General features: G+C 38.3%; 1 protein-coding gene across 6 annotated transcripts in view; it reads left to right on the plus strand.

The window, feature by feature from the left end:
- The window catches only part of Kcnip4 (potassium voltage-gated channel interacting protein 4), a 1,093,862-nt gene that overhangs the window by 967,659 nt on the left and 102,999 nt on the right, over positions 1 to 23,204 (plus strand). For all 6 annotated transcript variants that reach the window (XM_047565628.1, XM_047565623.1, XM_047565626.1 and 3 more), the window contains one exon: positions 6,752 to 6,876. In XM_047565628.1, coding sequence (XP_047421584.1) covers positions 6,752 to 6,876 — 125 coding nt within the window. The remainder of the gene's footprint in view (positions 1 to 6,751; positions 6,877 to 23,204) is intronic.

Consider the following 23,204-nt stretch of genomic DNA (forward strand, 5'->3'; position numbering starts at 1 on the left):
CCATCCCCAGCTGCCTATTTTAGTTCTATTATAGATTTTCTCTTTGTCTGTAATATCTGGCACTATAATTTTTATTTCTCTCACCGAAAGTCCATTAAGACCGTATCGCATAAGGAATAATACTTCTATTTTAAGATGCCATTCAGAATTACTGTATTAATAATGTTGATTAATGCTGAGGAAGCATTCTGATTAGGCAATTATTTTTTAAGGTCCAAACTCATTAAAGAATTGTTTACACTTATAAATAAGGTAAAGACAATCCAGTCATATGTGCCATGAAAAATAACTCCTGCAGTTCATCTCTGGGTTGTTATGTTTTATAACAGATTGAATTCAATCATGAAATTGCAAAGAAATTCAAGTTCTTCTAGAATAGAAAATGCAATGTCATTGCCAACAGGCACCTCTAGCAGAAGACGTTCGAACTAATTGGCCATTTTTGAAGTACTTTTCATTTTCAATGTGATATACGAATGTAAAATAGGATAAAGTACTAATTATAAAGGATTTTTTTTGTTCCTAAAATATATACAGGGACAAGGCTGAAGAAACATTTTTTAGACTAAGAAAAATTGGGGCGTTCCAATAGCTTAGAGTGGTCTGGGGAGGGTTGGGACTCCTGCAGGGTTTCAGATGGATTGATGATGTTCTCGTGGGCTGTGCATGATTAGCTTGGAATTAATTGCTCATATACTCTCCATGTGCACCTGAAAATAGCTCCTGGTGGGTGGATGGGTGAAGGGCTGTTAGACAGGGAGAGTCAAAGGGGTTCCCGGTCCTTTACCTTCTTGAGAGAAAAGTTTAAAGTTGCCAGAGTGCAAAGAGCCACTCACAGGGCCTGGCCCAGGTTTGAACTCTGTCCGTGAAAGTCAAATGCTGGAACAGGAAGAAGAAAGGTCTGTGACAGGTCCTGTCTCCCCCTCATCAGCTATTCAGCTGCTCAAACTTGAGCAAATTGATGAACCCCTGAAGCTCTTTCTTGCCTGATCATCCAGCCAAACTCTGTGAGCATGGTGAGGCGAAGAAGAAGAAAGCAAACACGAAATCTCTCACACTATGATCATGGTTGTTTGTGGTAGTGGGGACGGAACCCAGGTCCTTAGATGTGCGAGGCAAGCCTCTACTGCTAGGAAAATAGCTTAGTCAATATTCCTCCAGGCAGTTTTATTTTATGCTGATGTGTCAGACTTGAATGTGAAACCAACATCATTGCCTCCTTATTGCAGAGTTCTAGGGGTAGTCTCCAAGGCGATGACCAAGAACCTTCCACACTGGGCAGTGGAGAGCAAAAAGCCTAGAGCACAATTTGTGATATCTGTCACTGAATCAAGCTTCTAAATATTTAATTACCTGCAACATATCACCAGAAAGCAATCAATTTTACCATGATTTTATTGTCACACAGATCAAGTCACTATGAGATCAGTTTAATAAAAGATAAACTTTAGGAGTAGAGACTCAGGAGTGTTATTATAAATGACATAAAGCAATATCAGCCAAGCAAGCTGAGGCTTTTGGCCAGTCAAATCAATTTCAGCTCAAATAGAATTTTAAAGTTACAATATTTATGAACTTTTCTTAATGAAAAATCAATGTATTTCTACAGACGAGTCATGTTGCATTTAGAAAGGGGATCTCCTGTTGATATACCCATTATCCTCAAGTGCTTCAGATACTTATTCATCTACATCACTTTTTTTTTAATTGAGCACTGTTAGTAGCTGCAAACATACTGCTCTGGCCACTAGTGGGTAAGACCTGAATAAACTGGGAGACTTAAGCGAGGGCTTCTCTGTGTGGATGGGCTGAGTTCCCCATGGAATGATGCTGTTCTTGATAAAATGATTGATTTCTGCAGTAGAAGTCTTCTTTACAACACTGTGCTGGAATGGGGGCCCCACACTACTGACTGTTTGTAATGCAAAATCTTCTAGGTCCTTTTCTGGGGTGGGGTGGTCTGCTTTGACCTTGAGTACAGTCCAATTTGCATAATTATGAGTTGGGCTGTAATAAGTTTCTTCTGTATTTTAAAAGAAGTTGTGAGAAAGGGGAGAAAGACACCTATTTTTAAAACTCATTCTGTTATTCCCTGGTGATTTGAATTCCAATTTCTAGCCCAATTGTGTCATGGCCTGAGGGGACTGTTGACTTAGACACAGGACAACCTCAGCCCTGAGAAACTTTAAATCTAAGAAACAAAGAAGAAAAGGAGGCAGCCAGCAAGCCCAAGGGTGTCTGGGTTTGGGAATTTGTTGTCTGATTAAAATTAAATCTGTTAGAAGATGCCTGAATTAAAATACTATTTGTGTTCTGCTTGTCTCTGGGTGCAAATGCAGTGTTTGAATTAACTCCTCAGCAAGATGGCTGGGTGGCTGCACTTTGGCAGAGCTTAGAGACATTCAAAGACTAGAGTCCCACCTGTGTCTGGTTTTTGTCCCAGAAAAACCATTGAGAAGCCCCAACACTATATTTTTCCCTGATAAAATATGGAAATACAAACAACCCCTGTTCTTCCTTGCACTGGTTTCCCCTTACCTCTGCATCTGTTCCTCCCCTGGCCTATATTAAGACAGCAGCCTCTGGAGCCTGGTGAACCTCTCAAGGTGTTTTGGCACATCTCCTCTGGAGAGAAATTTAGGCAGTGAAAGTTTATGGCCAATTAATTAATTTATGGTGAAAATCTTTTATACCCTAGGATTTTAAGCTCAAAAGTAGAACTGTCATCGTCTCTTAAAATAGCATATTGACTAATTTTTGAGACCATGATCTCTGGTCTCAAAAATCCAGGCATCAAATCCCAGCTTCATCTTGTGACCTTGCGTAAGTTATTTAAGCTTTGTGAATCCATGTTTACTCCTTGTGAAATAAGGGTAGCAATAAGTGTCTCATAAAATTTTTGTCAAAATTAAAAGGAGATAATATGCTGTGAAGCTTAGAGCAAAAGTTTGTAAATGGTGGTGTTTTTATTTATTTCTTCCAACCCACAAACCCTTGGGGGGCTAACCTCATCCAAATAAACCATAATAGGTGGTTAAGTCTTCCTCATGCATATTTAGGGGACTCAATTCAGTCCATGACAGGACCAGATGTCAGATTGCAGTAAGTTAAGGGAATAGCAGACAGCAGAAAATGGACCCAATCAATATTGTCAACTCTTCTGAGAATTTTCAGTATGGGTGAGAAAAAAGTGTCATGTTAAATTGTTATTTCTGTTGGTATAAAGATAGAGAATGGGAAAGCTGAAAGAACATAAGCTGTAACATCAAAGATTCGGTATAAATAATGCCCCTATCTTTTCTACTTTGTATCATCTGGCCATGCAACTCTTTACCTCTGTGAGACTCAATCTCCATTTATGTGAAAAATGGATACTTACATCTTATTGTGGGGATTATTGTGATTTTTATCAAAAACAGTCACCTCACCCACCTGCTGGCCTACAATACAAACTCAAAATGTTAGGTAATATATTAATATTCCCCCAATGCATGCTCTTAGAAGGTGCCTGAGTCACAGGGTGAATCCAGTTCTGTGTGGAATCAAACTCTGCAGAGTTCTCCTGCAGGAATTACAGTTGATTGGACTCGGTGGTGTTGCTTTTTAAATTTATTATATGCTGATGCTTGGTGATGATTTCAGGTATGTTTTTAGAGCCTGTCAGCCTCCTAGGGATAGAAACAGTCCTTTGGCAGGTAAAAGTCATTAAGAAGTAAGGTACCAGGAAGAAACTTCCCATGTGTCCGCTTTTGAATATTGCATGTGATGATCATCCTATCACTCACACTTAATTCGATTATACTGACCCTCCAGCCTTGGGCCTTTTGTCTCCAACTTGGCATTCGCAAATCTGTGACAGGTGGAGGAAGAAACTATGGGTAGTGTGGCCTTGCTGCATGGTGCAAAGGGCAAGGGGTTAATGTGCTGCTTTGTTTCTTGCTAGAGGACAAGTCACTGGGTCCAGACAAGGTCATTCCATGATTGAAAGACTGCTCAAAAAATCTGATTAAAATCTCCACTACTTTCACTCATGCTGTGTTCCTTGAGACAATAAATAAATGGTGACTCTAAAGAAGAAATTTAAGATCTCACTATCAGCTGCCAAACTTAATTTTAAAAGTATTTCCTTAGGGAAAATCTCTAATTGTATTTACAGGAAAGGGTCTAGGGGCTCCAGAGGAATGGAAATTGATTAGCAACATCATTTTTTTTTTTTTTTGGTATCAGGGTTTGAACCAGGTGTGTTTAACCACTGAATCACATCCCCAGCACTTTTTATATTTATTTAGAGATAGGATCTTGCTAAGTGGCTAAGGGCCTCTCTAACTTGCTGAGGTTGGCTTTGAACTTGTGTCCCTCCTGCCTCAGCCTTCCAAGGTAGTGGGATTACAGGTGTGTGCCACCATACCTAGTGCAACATCATCTTTTATTCATTTTTCATTCACCAGAAAATTCTGAAGTGACGGCAAGGTATTAGAACATTAGGTCCCGAAGATAAATAAATATGTAAGACTTGGATCCTGTCTCTAGGGGACCACCACAATGGAGAAGAAAAACATGAACAAGTCACAGGCTTATGTTAGACATTTATGAAAGAAGAGGGTATGGGAACTCTGACCTGGCAGTTATCAGTTCTGTGTACTGGAACAGTCCAGAAAGACTTCAGAGAGAAAACATTAATACATGAATTGAGTCATGAAAGATCTATACAGTTTAACAGGTAGAAAAGGACAGGGAACATTTTAGGTTGATAAAATTATACCCAGAATGATAAAGAAGAAGTTTACATAAGTCATTTTTCTAGAAAGCAGAACCTTTCTATTTAATATTATCTACCTATAATAGGCCTGTTGCATAACATTAGTTTATACATTGAGAAATATAATAATACAACAGAGTCCAAGACATTGGACCTACAGAAATATTCAGGAGCAACATCCTTCTTCATTATCTCTCTCTAGAGTAGAATCGAAGTGCTGCTATTTGAACTTATTTGATTTTCTCCATAAATCCCAGTTTGAGGCCCATGTGTTAATGTCTAGCTGCATCTTCTGAACTACCTTTAGCTTTTGGCACTACTTAAGTACACATCCTACTTACTTTCTCATCAGTTTTATCCTCATTAGCTCAAAGGTTATTCATGGCCTTCCCATCTGTCTACGTCCCTTTCTATTATCCCTATCTCCATCACTATTCTGAAGATTTTCTATATTGCTAATGCCAGATAAATTATCATGATGTGAAAAGTATAAAATGAATGTTTGCTTTTATCTCCTGTTACTTGCTTTGACAAGTACAACCATCCTGATTATTATTTCTTCATCATTATAGGTCTCGTGTAAATCCTTAGAGAGCAATGATTAGAACATGCCAGGATTAAGGTCCCTCTGACCTTTTTCCTGCTAAGCAAGAGCTCTGGCCCTACGATACCCTCAGTAAGGCAGGGCAGGAAGTAGGTGCACATGTTTTCAAGAGAGAGCATTATTTCAAAAATGTTGCAACATAGGAAAAGTGACTATGCTTATTACCAACCCATGGAACAAAGGATTGGAAGCCCTAGTGGCCCTAGGACTATAGTCACAGGGAAGCAACAGTTCTCAGTAGCCTCACCTCTGAGTCTGTAATCTATAGTAAAGAGGAAGGTCTATAATGGAGGAAAGCCATAGCTACATACAGGGCCTCCATCTTATGAGAGTTTTTATTTCCTGCCAAGTTCCTCCTGTGTGGTATGGATGGGATTGAAACAGGAAGTATTCATTTAGAACTCCATCTCATCACACTGCAAAGAAGCTGGACTGAAGGGTGTGCTCCTTTGAGATACAAGCACAGAGATCCTAATATACCCAATACCTCCAAACTTGTGCTTACATGAGTCTAGAGCAAATATGCAAATATTCTGAGATATTACTTGGGGGCAGGCAAGATTCAATGGACAAATACCTTTGGGGTCAATTCTGTAAAGCAAAGTGAAACAGGATTCTTTGTTGCAGGTCTTCTCAAAACCTATATATTCCAATATTTTCTTCCACAATTACATTAAAGTTTACAGCATTTCCCAGACCATTGGGCAAAATATTCTGTTTACATAAAGCATCTTTGAGAAATTGTGGTGAAATTCTGATGAAACACATTAGAATTTGTACATCACCACAGACTCTTGGATGCAAATAAGTCTAATTAGAAGCTCCTCTAGACCCCTGTCCTTTTAGTATGCACCTATGGAACTGGGTTTATGGCATTCCAATTGGCTGCTGCAGGTTATTTATCCTTGTCAGCACTTGATCTGCTCATTTTATTTGTATCATTTTGTTTGTATCTCCAGGTGAAATACCAGGTTCCAGTGGAATCCTCTGAGAGTATTAATAGAGTCCTCTGTGATAGTTGCATGGTACATAAAGCAATGCAGATTGTTATCAAACTACAATTCCATTTTTATAATAGCACTTAGTATATAAACAAAATTTTAGGCTCAATTATGATTGAGATTTTATAGTTTTCAAACAACTGTAAAACTGCAAGAATTGTAATGTCTACATTAGTTAGTAGAATGTGCAGAAAAGATCATATATAATTGTCTTACCATTAGGTCTGAGAAATATAAAGACCACTATTGGCAGTGTGAGGATCCTTCCTCTGGGGACAAATCACAGATATCTAGCAAACATGTCATCCTGTTTTCTTGTGTGTTGCTCATCATGAGCTTCCATGAGCAGGGACTGGTCTTAAGACTCTTTCTGGTTTTCCTCCACAGACAGTGTTGAAGATGAATTGGAGATGGCCACTGTCAGGCACCGGCCTGAGGCTCTGGAGCTTCTGGAAGCCCAGAGTAAATTTACCAAGAAAGAGCTCCAGATTCTTTACAGAGGATTTAAGAACGTAAGACCTTTCTTTTCGATTTCACCTTTACACAGCCTTCACAGGAGCGTTGAGAAGCGAGAGGGCGGTGGGAGGGAAGCTTACTATTCTGAAAGAGCTGCATCATATGTGTGGTTCTTATTAATCCTTCCTAAGTTTTAATATAATCAATATCTGTTTGGACTCTGATTCACTTTGGTGTACCAATGCTGGTACACAGCAGTTGCCCATTAAACAAAGGTATTGAAAAAAACTTGCTCAAATCAATATTTGGTTGGATTTTTTTTTTTTTTTTTTGCTTCAGATAATCACCATTTCAATCACTTCAATGATGCCTTCATTTCTTTTTTTCTGAGTAAACTATTTTTATGAATTCAATAGTTGAAATAAATAAACCAATTGCATTTATTTTGTCATATATCAAACACTTCAAAAAATACCATTGGTATAGGATTTTGAGCAAACCTGCACTAAACATCCTCATGCATACCTCTTGTGCACAAGTTCATGGCTTTGTCTAAATGTACTCTGAAGGGTGGAATTGCTGGGGCATAGCTTACCTGCATCTTCACCTTTAACAGAATGACCAAATGGTTCTTGAAATCTGTAATATCAGGGTTCACTTCTAATAGTACATGTTAGTTTCAATTAGTCCATGTCCTTGTCAATTATTGATCATATTAGTCATTATCTTTTTAAATTTTTTTTTTTTTACGTTTACATAGGGTAATGATGTTTATTTTATTTTTCCCCTCCCCCCCACCCCTCCCACCCCTCCCACCCCTCTTTTCCCTCTACACAGTCCTTCTTTCCTTCATTCTTACCGCTCTCCTTAGCCTAACTCTAAACCTAACCCTAAACCTAATGCTAGCCCCTCCCACCCCCCATTATATGTCCTCATCTGCTTATCAGCGAGATCATTCGTCCTTTAGTTTTTTGAGATTGGCTTATCTCACTTAGCATGATATTCTCCAATTTCGACCATTTGCCTACAAATGCCATAATTTTATCATTCTTCATTGCGGAGTAATATTCCATTGTATAAATATGCCACAGTTTCTTTATCCATTCATCAACTGAAGGGCATCTAGGTTGGTTCCACAATCTGGCTATGGTGAATTGAGCAGCAATGAACATTGATGTGGCTGTATCTCTGTAGTATGCTGATTGTAAGTCCTTTGGGTATAGGCCAAGGAGTGGGATAGCTGGGTCAAATGGTGTTTCCATTCCAAGCTTTCTGAGGAATCTCCACACTGCTTTCCAGAGTGGCTGCACTAATTTGCAACCCCACCAGCAATGTATGAGTGTTCCTTTTTCACCACATCCTCGCCAACACCTATTGTTGCTTGTATTCTTGATAATCGTCATTCTAATTGGGGTGAGATGAAATCTTAGGGTAGTTTTGATTTGCATTTCCCTTATTACTAGGAATGTTGAACATTTTTTCATATATCTGTTGATTACTTGTACATCTTCTTCTGTGAAGTGTCTGTTCATTTCCTTAGCCCATTTGTTGATTGGATTATTTGTATTCTTCGTGTAGAGTTTTTTGAGTTCTTTATAGATTCTGGAAATTAGCGCTCTATCTGAGGTATGGTTGGCAAAGATATTCTCCCACTCTGTAGGCTCTCTCTTCACATTTCTGATAGTTTCCTTTGCTGAGAGAAAGCTTTTTAGTTTGAATCTATCCCAGTTGTTGATTCTTGCTTTTATTTCTTGTGCTATGGGAGTCCTGTTAAGGAAGTCTGATCCTAAGCCAACAAGTTGAAGATTTGGACCTACTTTTTCTTCTATAAGATGCAGGGTCTCTGGTCTGATTCCGAGGTCCTTGATCCATTTTGAGTTGAGTTTTGTGTAGGGTGAGAGATAGGGGTTTAATTTCATTCTATTGCATATAGTTTTCCAGTTTTCCCAGCACCATTTGTTGAAGAGGCTATCTTTTCTCCATTGCATATTGTTGGAACCTTTGTCTAGTATGAGAAAATTGTATTTATTTGGGTTTGTGTCCATGTCCTCTATTCTGTACCATTGATCTACCTGTCTATTTTGGTACCAATACCATGCCGTTTTTGTTACTATTGCTTTGTAGTAGAGTTGAAGATCTGGTATTGCAATACCCCCTGCTTCGCTCTTGCTGCTGAGGATTGCTTTAGCTATTCTAGGTTTTTTATTCTTCCAGATGAATTTCATAATTGCTTGCTCTATTTCTGCAAGGTACATCATTGGGATTTTAATTGGAATTGCATTGAATCTGTATAGCACTTTAGGTAGTATAGCCATTTTGACAATATTAATTCTGCCTATCCAGGAACATGGGAGATCTTTCCATCTTCTAAGGTTTTCTTGAATTTCTTTCTTTAGTGTTCTGTAGTTCTCATTGTAGAGGTCTTTCAACTCTTTTGTGAGATTGATTCCCAATAAATGTCATTCACCATATCAACAGACTTAAAGTTAAGAATCACATGATTATTTCAATAGATGCAGAAAAAGCATTTGATAAAATACAGCATCCCTTCATGCTCAAAACACTAGAAAAAATTGGGGTAGTGGGAACATTCCTAAACATTATAAAGGCAATCTACGCTAAGCCCATGGCTAATATCATTCTAAATGGTGAAAAACTGAAAGCGTTCCCCCTAAAAACTGGAACAAGGCAGGGATGCCCTCTTTCACCGCTTCTATTCAACATCGTCCTTGAGACTCTAGCCAGAGCAATCAGACAAACCAAAGAAATTAAAGGGATACGAATAGGAAAAGAAGAACTCAAACTATCCCTGTTCGCTGATGACATGATTATATATTTAGAGGAACCTGGAAATTCCACCAGAAAACTTTTAGAACTCATAAGTGAATTCAGTAAAGTAGCAGGTTACAAGATCAATGCTCATAAATCCAATGCATTTTTATACATAAGTGATGAATCTTCAGAAAGAGAAATTAGGAAAACTACCCCATTCACAATAGCATCGAAAAAAATAAATTTTTTTTTAAACTATAATCTGATGCTTGGCTTACAGATTGGGAAACATCAGGTAACTCCATTTCTGGAATTGGAGAAACATTACCACAAATTGTGTTGCTTGTAGGTAGTCACCATGTTTGGTTTTCTGCTATCCATGTGTGCAGGTGGTCTCCTTCCTAGATAGATCATTTTCAGGAGTGACAACCTATGCATACAGAAGGCAGGGGAGAGAGACAAGGGGTGAGTTCCAACAATCTACAAGGCACACATTTCTCCTAAATACTTGGTATGAGCTTAGTAATAAGGTAGATGGTTTTGGTTATTCAAAAGTCAGAGAAGAAACATTCTATCTTATGGGGTCTCAATAGGGATTGAATACTTACTGTCATGAATCCATTTAAAAATAATTCATTCTTGAAAGTGCTAAATGAGTGTGTATCAAAAAGCAAACAACCCTAACATATTTTGTTCCTGTATATCTGTAAACCAAAGTAGGTAAGTATAGTTGTTCCTGGAAACCCAAATTAGGTTGCTGTGATCCCCACAAACCAATGCCCTAAAGGACCACAATTCCATGCCTGCAGAGGCTTGTGGTATGTGACTTCTAGCACTCTCAATGCCTTAACTGCTGCTTTTGTCTGGCCTTATGCAGACCAGATGAGAAACTCTGCCTTTTCTTTGGTACCCACAAACAACTTTCCTCTGAGAATTCATAGCTGTAGTTGACTTTTCAGGATATTTTTACAGGACTTTCATTATGCACATTGCACATACACCATTTCCCTGAATTCATGGAGGTCTGTCTTGCTCCCATTTCTATTCCTCATCCTTCTCCTTCTCTTGGGTTTCTTCTTTTTTCTCCCTCATTATGCAGAGTAGCTTCCTTCCATTTCCAAACCTTGGTTACCTACAAATACCCAGGCTTTGTGGTGATGGACTGGGGCAGCAGAGGCTCTGATAGAGATGAGGCCTCACCACAGAGACAGGACTCTGACTAAATGGAGTCTGGAGTGTAATCTACTAAGGTGATGCAAACACATGAACATGCATAAAGAGAAAAGGTCTTTGACAACTAGCTTAGCAAATTGTTAGTTATGCCTCTTCTGTAGTAGTTTTCAGCCTCAGGAGAAATAGCTATGCAGTAGAAAAACACCAACAGCAACAATGAGGAAGGAAAGGAGGAAAAGCCAACCAAGCCTTGGCTAAATTCAATGATAAGAGAAGGCTAATCCTAGACTAAAACTTGAAATATGCTCATTTCTGAAGTTCAGAAACCTCTAAACTTCTTTGCTATAGTTCAGAGATGTTGAGATAAGCAAGGTTTTTCTTTTTTTATTTTTAGCACTGGATTGTACATTAGATATTATTTCAGTCAGCTTTTTCACTGCTGTGACTAAACGACATGACCAGCACAATTATAGAGGAGGAAAGGTTTATTTGAGGGCTCACAGAAGGCCAGCTCCTTCCTTGGGGCTAGAGGTGAGGCAGAATATCATGGCTGAAGAGTGTGGTAGAGGGAAGTGGCTTGCATTAGTAAGTGGAGAGAAAGAGAGTCTCTACTCTCCAGATACAAAATCCATACTCCAAAGCCATGCCCCCATCCCAATCTCCTCCAGCCACGCCCTACCACTTCAATTAATCCCATCAGGAATTAAATCACCGATTGGGTTAAGACTCTTACAACCGAATCATTTCTCCTCTGAATCTTCCTGCATTGTCTCACACGTGACCTTCTGGGGGACACCTCACCTCCAAACCACAACAGATACAGGATGGCTTGCAATACAGCAGTCCTTTGTCTAACATTCCAGCATCCCTGGTTTCCTTGACTGCTATTGAGTTATTAGTCCACTGCCATCACTAGAGTTCTCTCCATTTGAAGGCTGGCTACCTTCACCCCATTTCTTGAAAGTTGGAACCATGATTACTGCCAGCATTACACTTTGAAGCTAGCATCTCTGTAGCATGTCTTACGTGGGGGGACACTGCACAATAAATTGTCAGGCTCAAAGTTTGCATTCATTGCTCTTTTTTATCATTTTTTCTTTGCCTACTTGTTTTTTCGTCTTCCTTTTCTCCCTTTCCTCTATTTTCCTATCTTCTTTTCCTACTCTCTGCCTTTCTCTACTCTTCCTTTATTTCTTTCCATCCTTATATCCTCTGTCTCTTTCCCTTGGGCAGTTTTTGTCTACTTTCTTTCACCTCTTCCCATTTCTTCCTCTTGCCTTCTTTTTTTCTTTTCCATCTCCTCATTGCTTATTCTTTCTCCCCTACCCCACTGACCCCACAAGTACAAATTTCCATCAGACCTAAATGGGCCCAAAGAACATTTTATGTACTTCTGAAAAGAAAGGACTTCACAGTTTGTTCAGAAAATATCAATCAATGTTTCTGACAAAACAAACAAGAGTGGCCTTTTAATTTTTATGTTATCCTCATCAAATGCACAACCCTAATAAATGTGCCCTGAAGTCTGGCAAGGGGGACACCAAAGCAGGTCAGCAGCACACACATTTCACAGGAGGGAAGCGATCTGAGCCCTCTTCCGGCAGAGAGAGCAGAGCAACTACCCTTGGTTTACCAAATACCAATTATCTCAAAGTCCTGAAGATCAAAAAAATCATTTCCCTGGAAACAATTGGGATGTTCATTTTTAATGAAACCTTTTAAAAGTCTCCATACTTTGATTCAAAGGATAAACCCTTCATTAGCATTTTAAAATAATCACGCTTGTATGAAACTATTTCAACTTGCAGGACACTCCTGTAAGTTCAGCTGAGCAGTCCCCAGTGATTTTTTTCCATATAGTATCTCTGATAACATTCCCTTTCATTTTCCACACAGATTATTAAAATAAATGGCAATAGGAGAAAGAGATTTCTCATCTCTTCAGTCTGTCTTGCTCATTGAATCACCCACAGACTTTTTTCCCCTCTCATAGCATGCTGAAGAGAGTCTCAAAAGTGGGCAGCTAATGGGGATGGAGACGAATGTTGCATCATATTTCTCCACCATTACTGTGTTGGGCCCCAGTCTGAATGATTACGACTTAGTATGTGGGATTGGGATATTGAATTTGCATTTCATGGAAGTTCTCAAGTGATGGAGATGCTGCTGGTCCAGGGACCACACTTTGAGAAGCACTGGTGTAGTAAAGGTATAATGAGGTTTGGTGTCACTCATACCTGGATTCATATCTTTACTTATTTGGGCAGCTACCTCTAACTCAGTGCCCTGTTTTTCTTTGTCTCTATAAGTCAGAACAATTATAACTATATCAATATTTTTTTTTAGAAATAAACCTGAGAGGTTCAGCAAAAAAAGATTTTGTGGCCCCAAACACAATTCAGTTATGTCTTCAATCAATGTAGGATAGTCATGATTGGCCTACATAGCTTCCAGGCAGTATCTTGGGCATTGAACTACATAATTATATACTAGAAAAGATGCAGAAAGATACAAAGTATTGTCTACAGATCAGCAGTCTCAAATTTAACTGCATGTTGCAATCATCTGGGGAGCTTTAAAAATTACAAATAGTTGAGTACCATGCTTGGTGATGCTGATGTAATTGCTCTGGGAAAACATTCCAGCATCAGGATTTATAAATCTCTTTGGGTAACAATAATGTGCAGCCAAACTGAGAAACACTGAACTAAATGTAAGAACAAGTCAAGTTCTTCTATCACAAAGAATTGAGCTGATTGTAATGAGCCCTAACATGTCAAATACCAGTGCCTACACTGGCTACATTGGAATCTCATGAGATCCTTGGTGTGTGTGTGTGTGTGTGTGTGTGTGTGTGTGTGCGCGCGTTTGAGAGAGAGAGGCAGAGAGAGAGAGAGAGAGAGAGAGAGAGAGCAGGAAGAAACAGAGATGGAGGTAAAAGGTCTTATCTCTGATGCTCAGGAATCTCTGTCTGTCTCTCTCTCTCTTTTTATTGGCAGTGCTGGGGATTTGGGGACTGAACTAAGGACCTCTCGCTTGCTCACAAGTGTTTTACAATGGAGTAACAACCTCAGCAGCAAATAGCTGAAAAGCACTTTTTTTTATATTGCAGCATAATAGACAATGAGCTGAAATCCATAGTAGAGAAAAACCAATCTAGAAAGACATTCAAGTTCATGTATATATATGTATACATATGTATTCCATAATCTTGTTTTGCTGCTTTTTCAAAATCAAGCATAACTTATTCAGTGTTAGGTAGTCATGAATGTCTACTGGGGCATTAAGTTTTAATATGATGATGTCTCTTTGGCATTTCCTTTTGGTAATCAATAATTTACAATGCATTCTTCCCATTTTTCAAAGCATAAGATGAGAGATAGTTAGACCTTATGCCTTAGACACCTGGTTCCTCCCTCTCTCGGATATTTCTCTGCTTCCTTTTCTTTCACTCTCTTGAATTATAATAGGTCAAAGTATCTATTAGACTCTAATATTATTTTTAAGGTAACACTTTTCTACTTTTTAATATCACTGCCTAAAAATGTTGTATGAATATCCCTTTTCCTTAAACATGTAAGATATTTGCACTGGATTTCTATTGATGTGTAACAACTCACTTCACACATAATGGCTTACAAAACATCCATTCATCATGTCACAGTTTTGGAGCTCAGGAGTCCATAATGATGTAGCTGGGTTCTCTATTTGGAAGAGGACCTGGGATCCAGAAAGAAATTTGGAACAAACAACACCTTGATCATAGTCTCCTGGAGTCCCAACTCATATAATTGGTAGAAAATTCAACTCTTAAGTTGTACACTTGATATCCCACTTTCTTGGTGGCTCTCTTCCTGGGGCACTCAGTACTTGGCAGCTGCCCATAGTCCATTGCCCTGTGACCCTCTCACAGTTCACTGGGAACACAACAGCCTCAGTTCACCTCTTCAGAACTAGCCATTCTCTGATGTGAAGGCACAGTCTCATATGACACAGCATAGCCATGGACTCGACCTCTCATCCCATCACCTTAGTACCTCAGTACTCAAGGGGAGGAGATCTGAAAAGGTGTGACTCAGTCATAGGGGTCACATGTCATCCCACTAGGGTTTGTGAGTAGGCAGCAGTCTCTGTAGAGCAAAGAAGCTGAGTTGAGTTCACATCTCATGTGCAATTAGTGTCTACCCTCAGTGTTTTGCCTGTAATCCAGACATATCCTTGGAGACTTTACCAAAAATAGCATCAAACTTTTTCTTATTTCTGCAAGAGATTTAATGCTGGGGCCAAAGGACCCAGCAGGAAGTGAGTGCTTTTGATGAGGCTCTTCCAGTCCACTCAACATATTTGAGAACTTCAATACTAAGACCTTTAAAAATAGATGAAGAGAACTAGGGAGGAAATTATAGGGATCTACATTTTTGACAAGGCATGTGTGCATTAAAAAGTACCAACTCCCATTTGTGGTGGGAAGAGAGAGGAGAAATTTCTCACATGTGTGGCAAAGAGGAAGACAGACGTAGTGGTTAGGCTAGAGAAATGCACTGCTAATTGAAAACAGGCAGTGCTAATTGTATAAGGCAATTTCTTTTCTGTCCTGCCTCCTCAGAGTCTTTCTTGAGGAAGGCTCATAGACTGTGTGACCTTCAGTAAGTCACCTCACTCCTGGCAGCTTCTGTCTCCCTGTCAGGACATTAGAAATTAAGATCTTCCCTTCTAACCATGAAGGGAGGTATAATAATTGTTTTTGTTCAGTTCTTGAAAGACTCAGATAAAAGATCTTTAAGTGCAAAGTATTACTCATGTACTTTAGAAGCAAGGTAGATGAGCAGAGTTGAAATGCTTTTTCCCATGCTCCAGCAGAGTTTTCTGTTGGACTCCCAAGAAGCAGGGGTCTCCCAGGAGAAGGTTGTGTATAGTACTGAGCAGCTTGCATGAATTCCCTCTGACTTCCAAGGACTGACATAGCCCAAGCTCCCTCCTGGTTCAAACCTAACAACTGTCCTTTCCTACCTAGGGCAGGTGGCTTAGCTTCTTTAACCATCAAATTCTACTTTGAATGTTTAGGATATTGATACCCATGTGGATGACGAGATGGAGAATTTTTATTTTTTTTTTTAACAGTATCTTGGATTTGATGTGTTGTCAATAGGTATTGGAGTCCACCAGTTCTTTTCTGTCATTCTTCTAAGTACACAAGTAACTAAAATTCCCATCAAAGACTCAGTAATGTCATCCTGAAGACTACTAACTACATATCAATTAATGTCAGGTGCATTCAATGGCATTTAGATCTTTCTTGGTTTATTTGTCTGGTTTTTTTTTAATTCATAAAATGTTATGCTAAACACTTGGATCATGTGGAGGGATATAAATTTAAATATTTCAATGTCTTACCTATAATAGATTTCTCACCCAATTTTGCTAAAGGTAACTAACCACTGTCAATTTTCTTCCTTATGGTTGTAGAAATTTTTCTTTTTTTTTTTTTTGTTTATGTCTGTTTTATAGTCTTGGCATTTAATCCAGAGCTTGGTACACACTAGGCAATTGCTCTTCCAGTGATCTACATTCCTAGCCCAAGATATTTTTCATGTACACATATTTGTGTGTGGGGAGGATTATTTTGATAGTGTTGATAAAACACGTATCCTGTGAATTAACTGTTGTTACTTAACCTTTGACAATTAATCATGAGCATTTTATTTATTTTTAAAGAATCAATGTTCCCATGTTGGTGAAGAATCCCCTGACACTGAACATGTTGAATATTACTTGCTTAGTACATATTTATGGACCAACTTCTTTCATATGATGTATAACTTTTAAAATAGTTTTTACTTTCATTGAATGAAATGCATATACAGCATATTTTACTCCTTGGTTTCACCTCCTAACTCCATCATTTCTCATTAAAGACTCCCTTCCCTTATGCAGACACCTAGAAACCCTTTCTGGGCTCCTCCCTTAGGAGCTTCTGCATATCATTCATCTCCAAGCATAGTTAGTTCTTTGGACTTTGTGCATCTCCCAGTCTTCCTGTCCCTCTCTACTGCCCTGCCTTTCACGTGCTGCTGCTGTCTCTCATCTGTATAACAGCCAGATTCCAGTCTCCTGTCCCACTTTTGTCTCCCTCTGAAGCATGAGCCCCACTGCACCCAAAGGACTCTTTCTATAGAATGGCTTTCCATTCTTATTAGAAGACAGACCCAATAGTCTTACACACTGCTATGATTTGAATATCCCTAAAATTCATGTTGAAATTTAATCTCCATTGTGAAAAAATAAGAGGAAAAATTTTAATCTGACTATAATATTTGAAGGTGAGACCTCTGAGAGGTAATTAATGTTGAATGAGGCCTGTGTTAGTCAGTTTTCCCTTATTATAACAAAATACCTAAGATAATAAACTTATAGAGAGGAAAGGTTTACTTTAATCCACATTTTTGAAGGTTTCACTCTATGGTAGGTTGTATCTATTGCTTTTAGGTCTCTGTTGGGGCAGCGCATCATGACAAGGAAGGTGCAGCAAAGCAACCTGTTTACCTCATGATCAGGATGTGAAAAAAGCATGAGAGACCAGGGTGCCATGACCCCCCAATGCCCAAAGACCTCCCACCAGGTCTCACTTCTTAAAGTTTCCACCCACCCACAATAGCATCAATCTGGGAATCAAGATTTTAACACAAGTGTCTTTAGGAAACATTACAGACACTCTATACAAGAGGCAAAGTAAAGTAGGAGACATTCTAGAGAGCTATTTCAGGAGACTAAGGATAGAAATGTGGCACAGCCAGAGTGAGCAGTGGAGAAAGAGAAATATTGCACATGGTGCAGGTTCAACTGAATGGGCACTTTAATGGTATGAATTAAAAAGACAAGTAAAGTTGAGACCTCAAAGTTATCTTGCAAGTTTCAGGGTTGAAAGACTTACACGTGGGAAAGTTTTCTTCAGCATGTCCTAGAAGAGCTTTGAAGAATTTCCTGTGTGCCCCTCCTCTTGGTACTTATCTGAAGTTTCCTCTTTACTATTTTTTCCTTCCTCATTCATTAAATTCCTTCAAGGAAGGACTGCAGTGTCTTTACTCCACTATCCTCAGCCCTTTAGATTATATCTGTTATAAAATAAGTAATTAATATTTGTGAATGAATGAACAACTTCCAAAAAAGTTAGGGGCCAACACAGATAAAATCTTTATCTTCTCTCACTTTACTCTTTTTCACATAGTAAAACTGAATAGTTGCTCATTTTCTCTTGAAAAATAATCTAGTGATAGGAGGATTGAAAGAACATGATCCCTTGATTAAGAAACTGGTCATAATGGTTAAGGAAATTTGATTGGTTTTATCAAGTACAGATGGTATCTTACTCACAATGGCTTGATTTAACAATTTCTCAACTTTATGATGGTGCAAAAGCAATTCACATTCTGTAGAAACTATCTTGAATTCTGGTGTTTTCATGGGCTGGATTATGTGGTACAATACTCTCTTGTGATGTTGGCCAGCAGCAAGTCAGAGCTCCCAGTCAGTCACATGATCATGAAAGGAAATGACTGACTCTCTACAGTGTAGTGTGTTGCTAGTTGTGAAGTTCAGAAGTTAGATATATTGAATGCATTTTCAACTTATGATGGATTTATCAGGATGTAACCCAATTAAAAGTGAGAGAGCATTCTTACTACTCAAAAGAATGTTAAGAGCAGTCTCAGTGGTAGTGAAGAACTTCTAGTTCATTGCAAGAGTGCTCAATGGTTTTTTTAATCTGGTAGATTTTCTGTCCCATTACTGCTCATCAAATATTATTATATCACATGGGTCATAGGATCTTGAGGGCTTAAGAAGTCATTTTTCTTTTGCCACATATTCCAATGGTTGTAGAAAAGAGTTTGGGGGGTTGGTATTCAGCACATGTCTTAGTCATCATAGGCTTACTGCTGCAATACACAGTCCCAGAAGTTCAGTGTCTTAAGACAACAAGGTTTTTTTTGGTTTATTTTAAATATCTTATCTCCTGTCTCATGTATGCCTTTTGGACACCAGGTGGGATTTCGTCCTAGTTTATTGAGGACATTCCTTTCCTGCAGTAGTTTCATCTTGCCCATGCTGTCAGCACCCTCCACTGCATCTTCTGTATCTGGTCCTCAGTTGAGAGAAGACAGAGACAAGGAAGGTCTGGGCCATTTGATGGGCCTATCCTGTGGTGGCAGACAACCCTTCTGCCTGCATTCCACTGGTCAGAACTTGCTCAGGTAGGCCACCTGAGTTCAAGAAATACAGAGTAATATCATCTTCCTATATGTACAGAAAGAAAATAAAATTGCTTCCTCCAAATGAGAAAATGTCAGGGAGGGAAGATGTGTCAGGGTTTCAAAGATTATCTCCAGTTTTGATGATTTATTAAGAGGATTTATTGGATTTTACATGTAGTCTTATATATGGTTATGATTTATTACATAGAAAGAATGCAAAGTTAATCTGCAAAGGGAAAAAGGCATATGTGGCAATGTTTGAAGAAAACCTGATGCAAGTTTCCAACAGTCCTTTCTTAGTGGAGTCATGCTGGATGTGCTTAAGTCCCCAGCAGTGAGTCATAGTGACAACCATTGTGACATTTTCTCTAGCAATAAGTTCATTAGATGACCATTGTCCAGCATATCCCAATCTCAGATCCCAAGAAGCAAAATAGATATTCAACATAAAAGATATTGTTTGTACAAACAGTTTAGAAACAGTGAGTCATTCTTAGCAGAGGGTGGTATAAACTCTCTTAAAATTCAAGTTCTCAAACACTATACAAGTGGCCTTTCCAAGGACAGCAGTGTCAGACCTGCTTCATTAACAATTTTCTGCACAAAAGTATACATATTTAGGAGTACGATTTTTAATGTAATTAAATTCTATTTCTGGCTACCCTTGGGCAAGATGTGTCACCTCTCTGGGCTTAATTTATTTCATCTGCAAAATTGGAGACATAACATCTCACAGATGCTTTGCAGAGTTAATGAATGTGAAGCACAGAGTTCCAACACTGTCTCATGATAACACTCAAAATATGGCTGAAATTATTATTATTACTGTTATTATAATCACCATCAGTATCACTTTTATCATGTTGCTACTCTGAATTATGTTATTCCTAGAAGCTCCTGCTTCTTTACCCCACTCTCAAACTTTGATTGACATTTTACATAGCAGACTCCTTCCAAAAAATGTAGAAAATACAGATTATTTTTCAGTCCTATTATGATTTGCCCAAGGAGACATTTATAATTAGTGCGCTTTACCAGGGTTACTTTTATTTTGCCTCTTTAATTCCTGGAGCAACTAACATAATCTGTCTCATAATGATTCTGTCACTGGAATTTTTTTGAAAACCAAGAGTTAACATAATTTGTGATACTTTAAAGCTCCAATGCAACATAGAGATGTTAGTAATTTTTAAAAACAGTTTATATAAAGGCAATTCCTATATAAAGCAAATATTCACTCGAAGCATTTTTGCAGAAACTCAGATTATGTCCTCATTCTTCAACAGCAATCCTATAAGGAAGATCCCATTTTTTTTTTCTCTTACTTAACAGTTGGTTTGGTCCAGATTGATAGGGCAGTTCTGCTCTGTCAGGACATCATTCAGGAAGGCAAGTTCCTCCCAACTCTTTGTCCTGCTACCCTTGACTCAGTAGAGTTCCCAGCTGAACTGTGTAAACTGGGTTGCTGTCATGTCCAAGTCCTGAGGGAAGGTGACAGTTGCAGTCAAGGAACAAGTGGCTTACCTTAATTTAGAGATAACACAGAGATTATTTACACCACTTGTGTTTTTTTTAATCAATGGCTCAAATGTCCTCACATGAAGCACCCATCTCTCGGGGCAGCTTGGAAATGTAGTATCTGGTTGAACAGCAGTGTATTCTTGTAAAAGGATGAATCTGAATTCAAGAAACAACTAACATTCTGCTTAAATCAATAAGACCTCCTTTATAGACTTCATCTGGTGCATATTTCTGAAGATTTCCTAAGATTTAGCTCATAACTCCTAAGACAATTTTTTTATAAGGCAGGGAGCTGAGTGTCAACTGTTATTTGAAACTCAAATATCACTTCAAGGGTCAATATTACAAAAGTAATAATAAGTCTCTGTCTTATGAATGTTTTGAGGTTTCCTACTTTCCGTAGCTCTGCATGTTGGAATTGAACACATACCAAATTAAAAAGCAGCTTTCTCCAAGGAGGCTTGTTCATATGATTTGTTGTATGTGGGACCTAGTTTTCACAGCAGAGACCCCGATCCAGGGTGGTTAGTTAGACTGGTGTGCAAATCAACTCTAACAGCTTTTCTCCTCATTCTTTTTGAAAAATATTAATTGCTTCACAAAAACGTATTGCTAAGAGCCCAATAAAATAATTTTTCAAATTAACTACATGTTCCTTGAAGAACTTGCTGTGTAACTTGAATATTTTGTGGTTAAAACTAAATTCTGAGGCACCATTTATCACTACAAGCTTCTGGCATTGAAGGTACTCCACAAAATCAGATAGTTTTCCATTTTTAAATCCCCACTTTTATGTGTTCATTCATATAATTCTAACTGACAATTATTCCAATGATCCTAGCAGACATTCAAATCTTCATTGAAGTGAGTTGCCAAAACTTTGGAAGTCTTTTCGAAGCTACATTTGGGTTGAGTATGTCAGACTGGAAGCCCTCAAATCTGTATTGGTTGATTTCATTTGAGGAAAATACAAAAGAAGAAAATGTGTAAAGGAAAATGAGAAAGAATCAGTTATTACCTTACCTATATGCATCCTAATGAATTATGCTTAACATGATATTCTACATCCCACAGAATCTTAGAAGACTAAATCAAAATTTCTTACATGAATCTTCCCCTGATTGTTAATGTTTTCCACAAACATGTATTGAACACCAGATGTTTATTGAATATTTAGTATATGCCAAGAACTTTGCTAGTACTGGAGATGTGTGTGTGTGTGTGTGTGTGTGTGTGTGTGTGTGTGTGTGTGTTAGTAAAAGAATTGTCCTAAGTACTGTTTTCCAGTGGAGGAAGTGAGATATGCACAAGCAAAGACAGCTTAGAGCAAATTATGGCACATCCAGTGGAAAAAATGACAGAACCCTGTGAGGGTATCTCATATGAACACGGAAGACCTAGGGAAAGCGTGAGGATAAATTTTATATGCCAATTGGGATACAATACAGTACCCATTTGTTAGGTTAAATGCTAATCTAGATAGTGGTGTGAAAGTGTTTTGTGGGTATGATTAATATTTACATTAGTTGACTTTGAGTCAACTTAATAATGTGACTGGGACTCACCCAATCAGTTGAAGCTCTTAAGAGCAAATCCTGAGGTTTCCTGAAGAAGAAAAAATTCCACCTCAAGACCACAATATAGAAATATTATCTGAGTTTCCCATGTGCTGCCTGCTGTATGGAGTTGGGACTTGCTAGTCCCCATAATCCCATGAGCCAATTCCTTAAAATTAATCTTACAGAGAGGCAAATATTTGTGTACATAGATATAGATTATAGATATAAATATTGATATTAGGTGTCTTATTGACTGTTCCCTCAAGAACCCTGGCTGACACAACAGGCCTTTCTGAAGTTGATAGTTTTGATACCAGACATAAAGAGAGAACCTGGTATGAAAAGAGCAAGGAAAGCATTATTCACAGAAGATAAGATAGCAAGTGTGAAATGTCTAAGGCAGGAAAGGGTTTATTATATTCAAAAACAGTGGAGGTTAGTGTGATTAAAAGCTAGATGAGCCCAGCTAGGTGGGAATGGAGCTGGTCAAGCAGAACTTTGTATGCTGGATGTGACATCAGTGTGCAGGGCGAAACCATTAACGGTTTAAGTAGTGATTTCCATGATCTGTGTTTATATAAAACTTTTATTAGGCAGATAGATTTGGTCAAGGAAGAAGATTAAAAAAGGACTGAGTGGTGAGGGAGAAATTGCAGTCATCCAGCCAGACACAATGATGAAATTTACTCAAAACTGTGATAGTTGAGATGAAAATAAGTGCAAGGATTGAATCTATTTTGGAAATGAAAATTGCAGAATTTGACAAATTTTGCATTTGAACATGACCAAAGGGAAGGGAGACAATATAGATGATTCCAAGGCTTTAGACAAACAAATAGGTACTGGTACCATGTATCAAGAAGCAGAAAACCAGGGGGAAAACATTTAATGGGGTTGGTGCTATTAGGAGTTACTGAACAAATGTTTGGATTGAATCTTACAATGTTAGATAAATTCCAGTGATTGGATTTATGATAACACAGAGTTAAAAGGGGTTTGAGGGGCTGATGACATAAATTTAAGTCATCAGCATAAATATTTTATTTAGGTTCATGGGAATAGATGATTACAATTATTATAAGATTAGCCTATACTGAGTATGTTTAATGA

Source organism: Sciurus carolinensis, chromosome 10 (genome assembly GCF_902686445.1).
Source record: "Sciurus carolinensis chromosome 10, mSciCar1.2, whole genome shotgun sequence".
NCBI classification, from domain to species: Eukaryota; Metazoa; Chordata; class Mammalia; order Rodentia; family Sciuridae; genus Sciurus; species Sciurus carolinensis.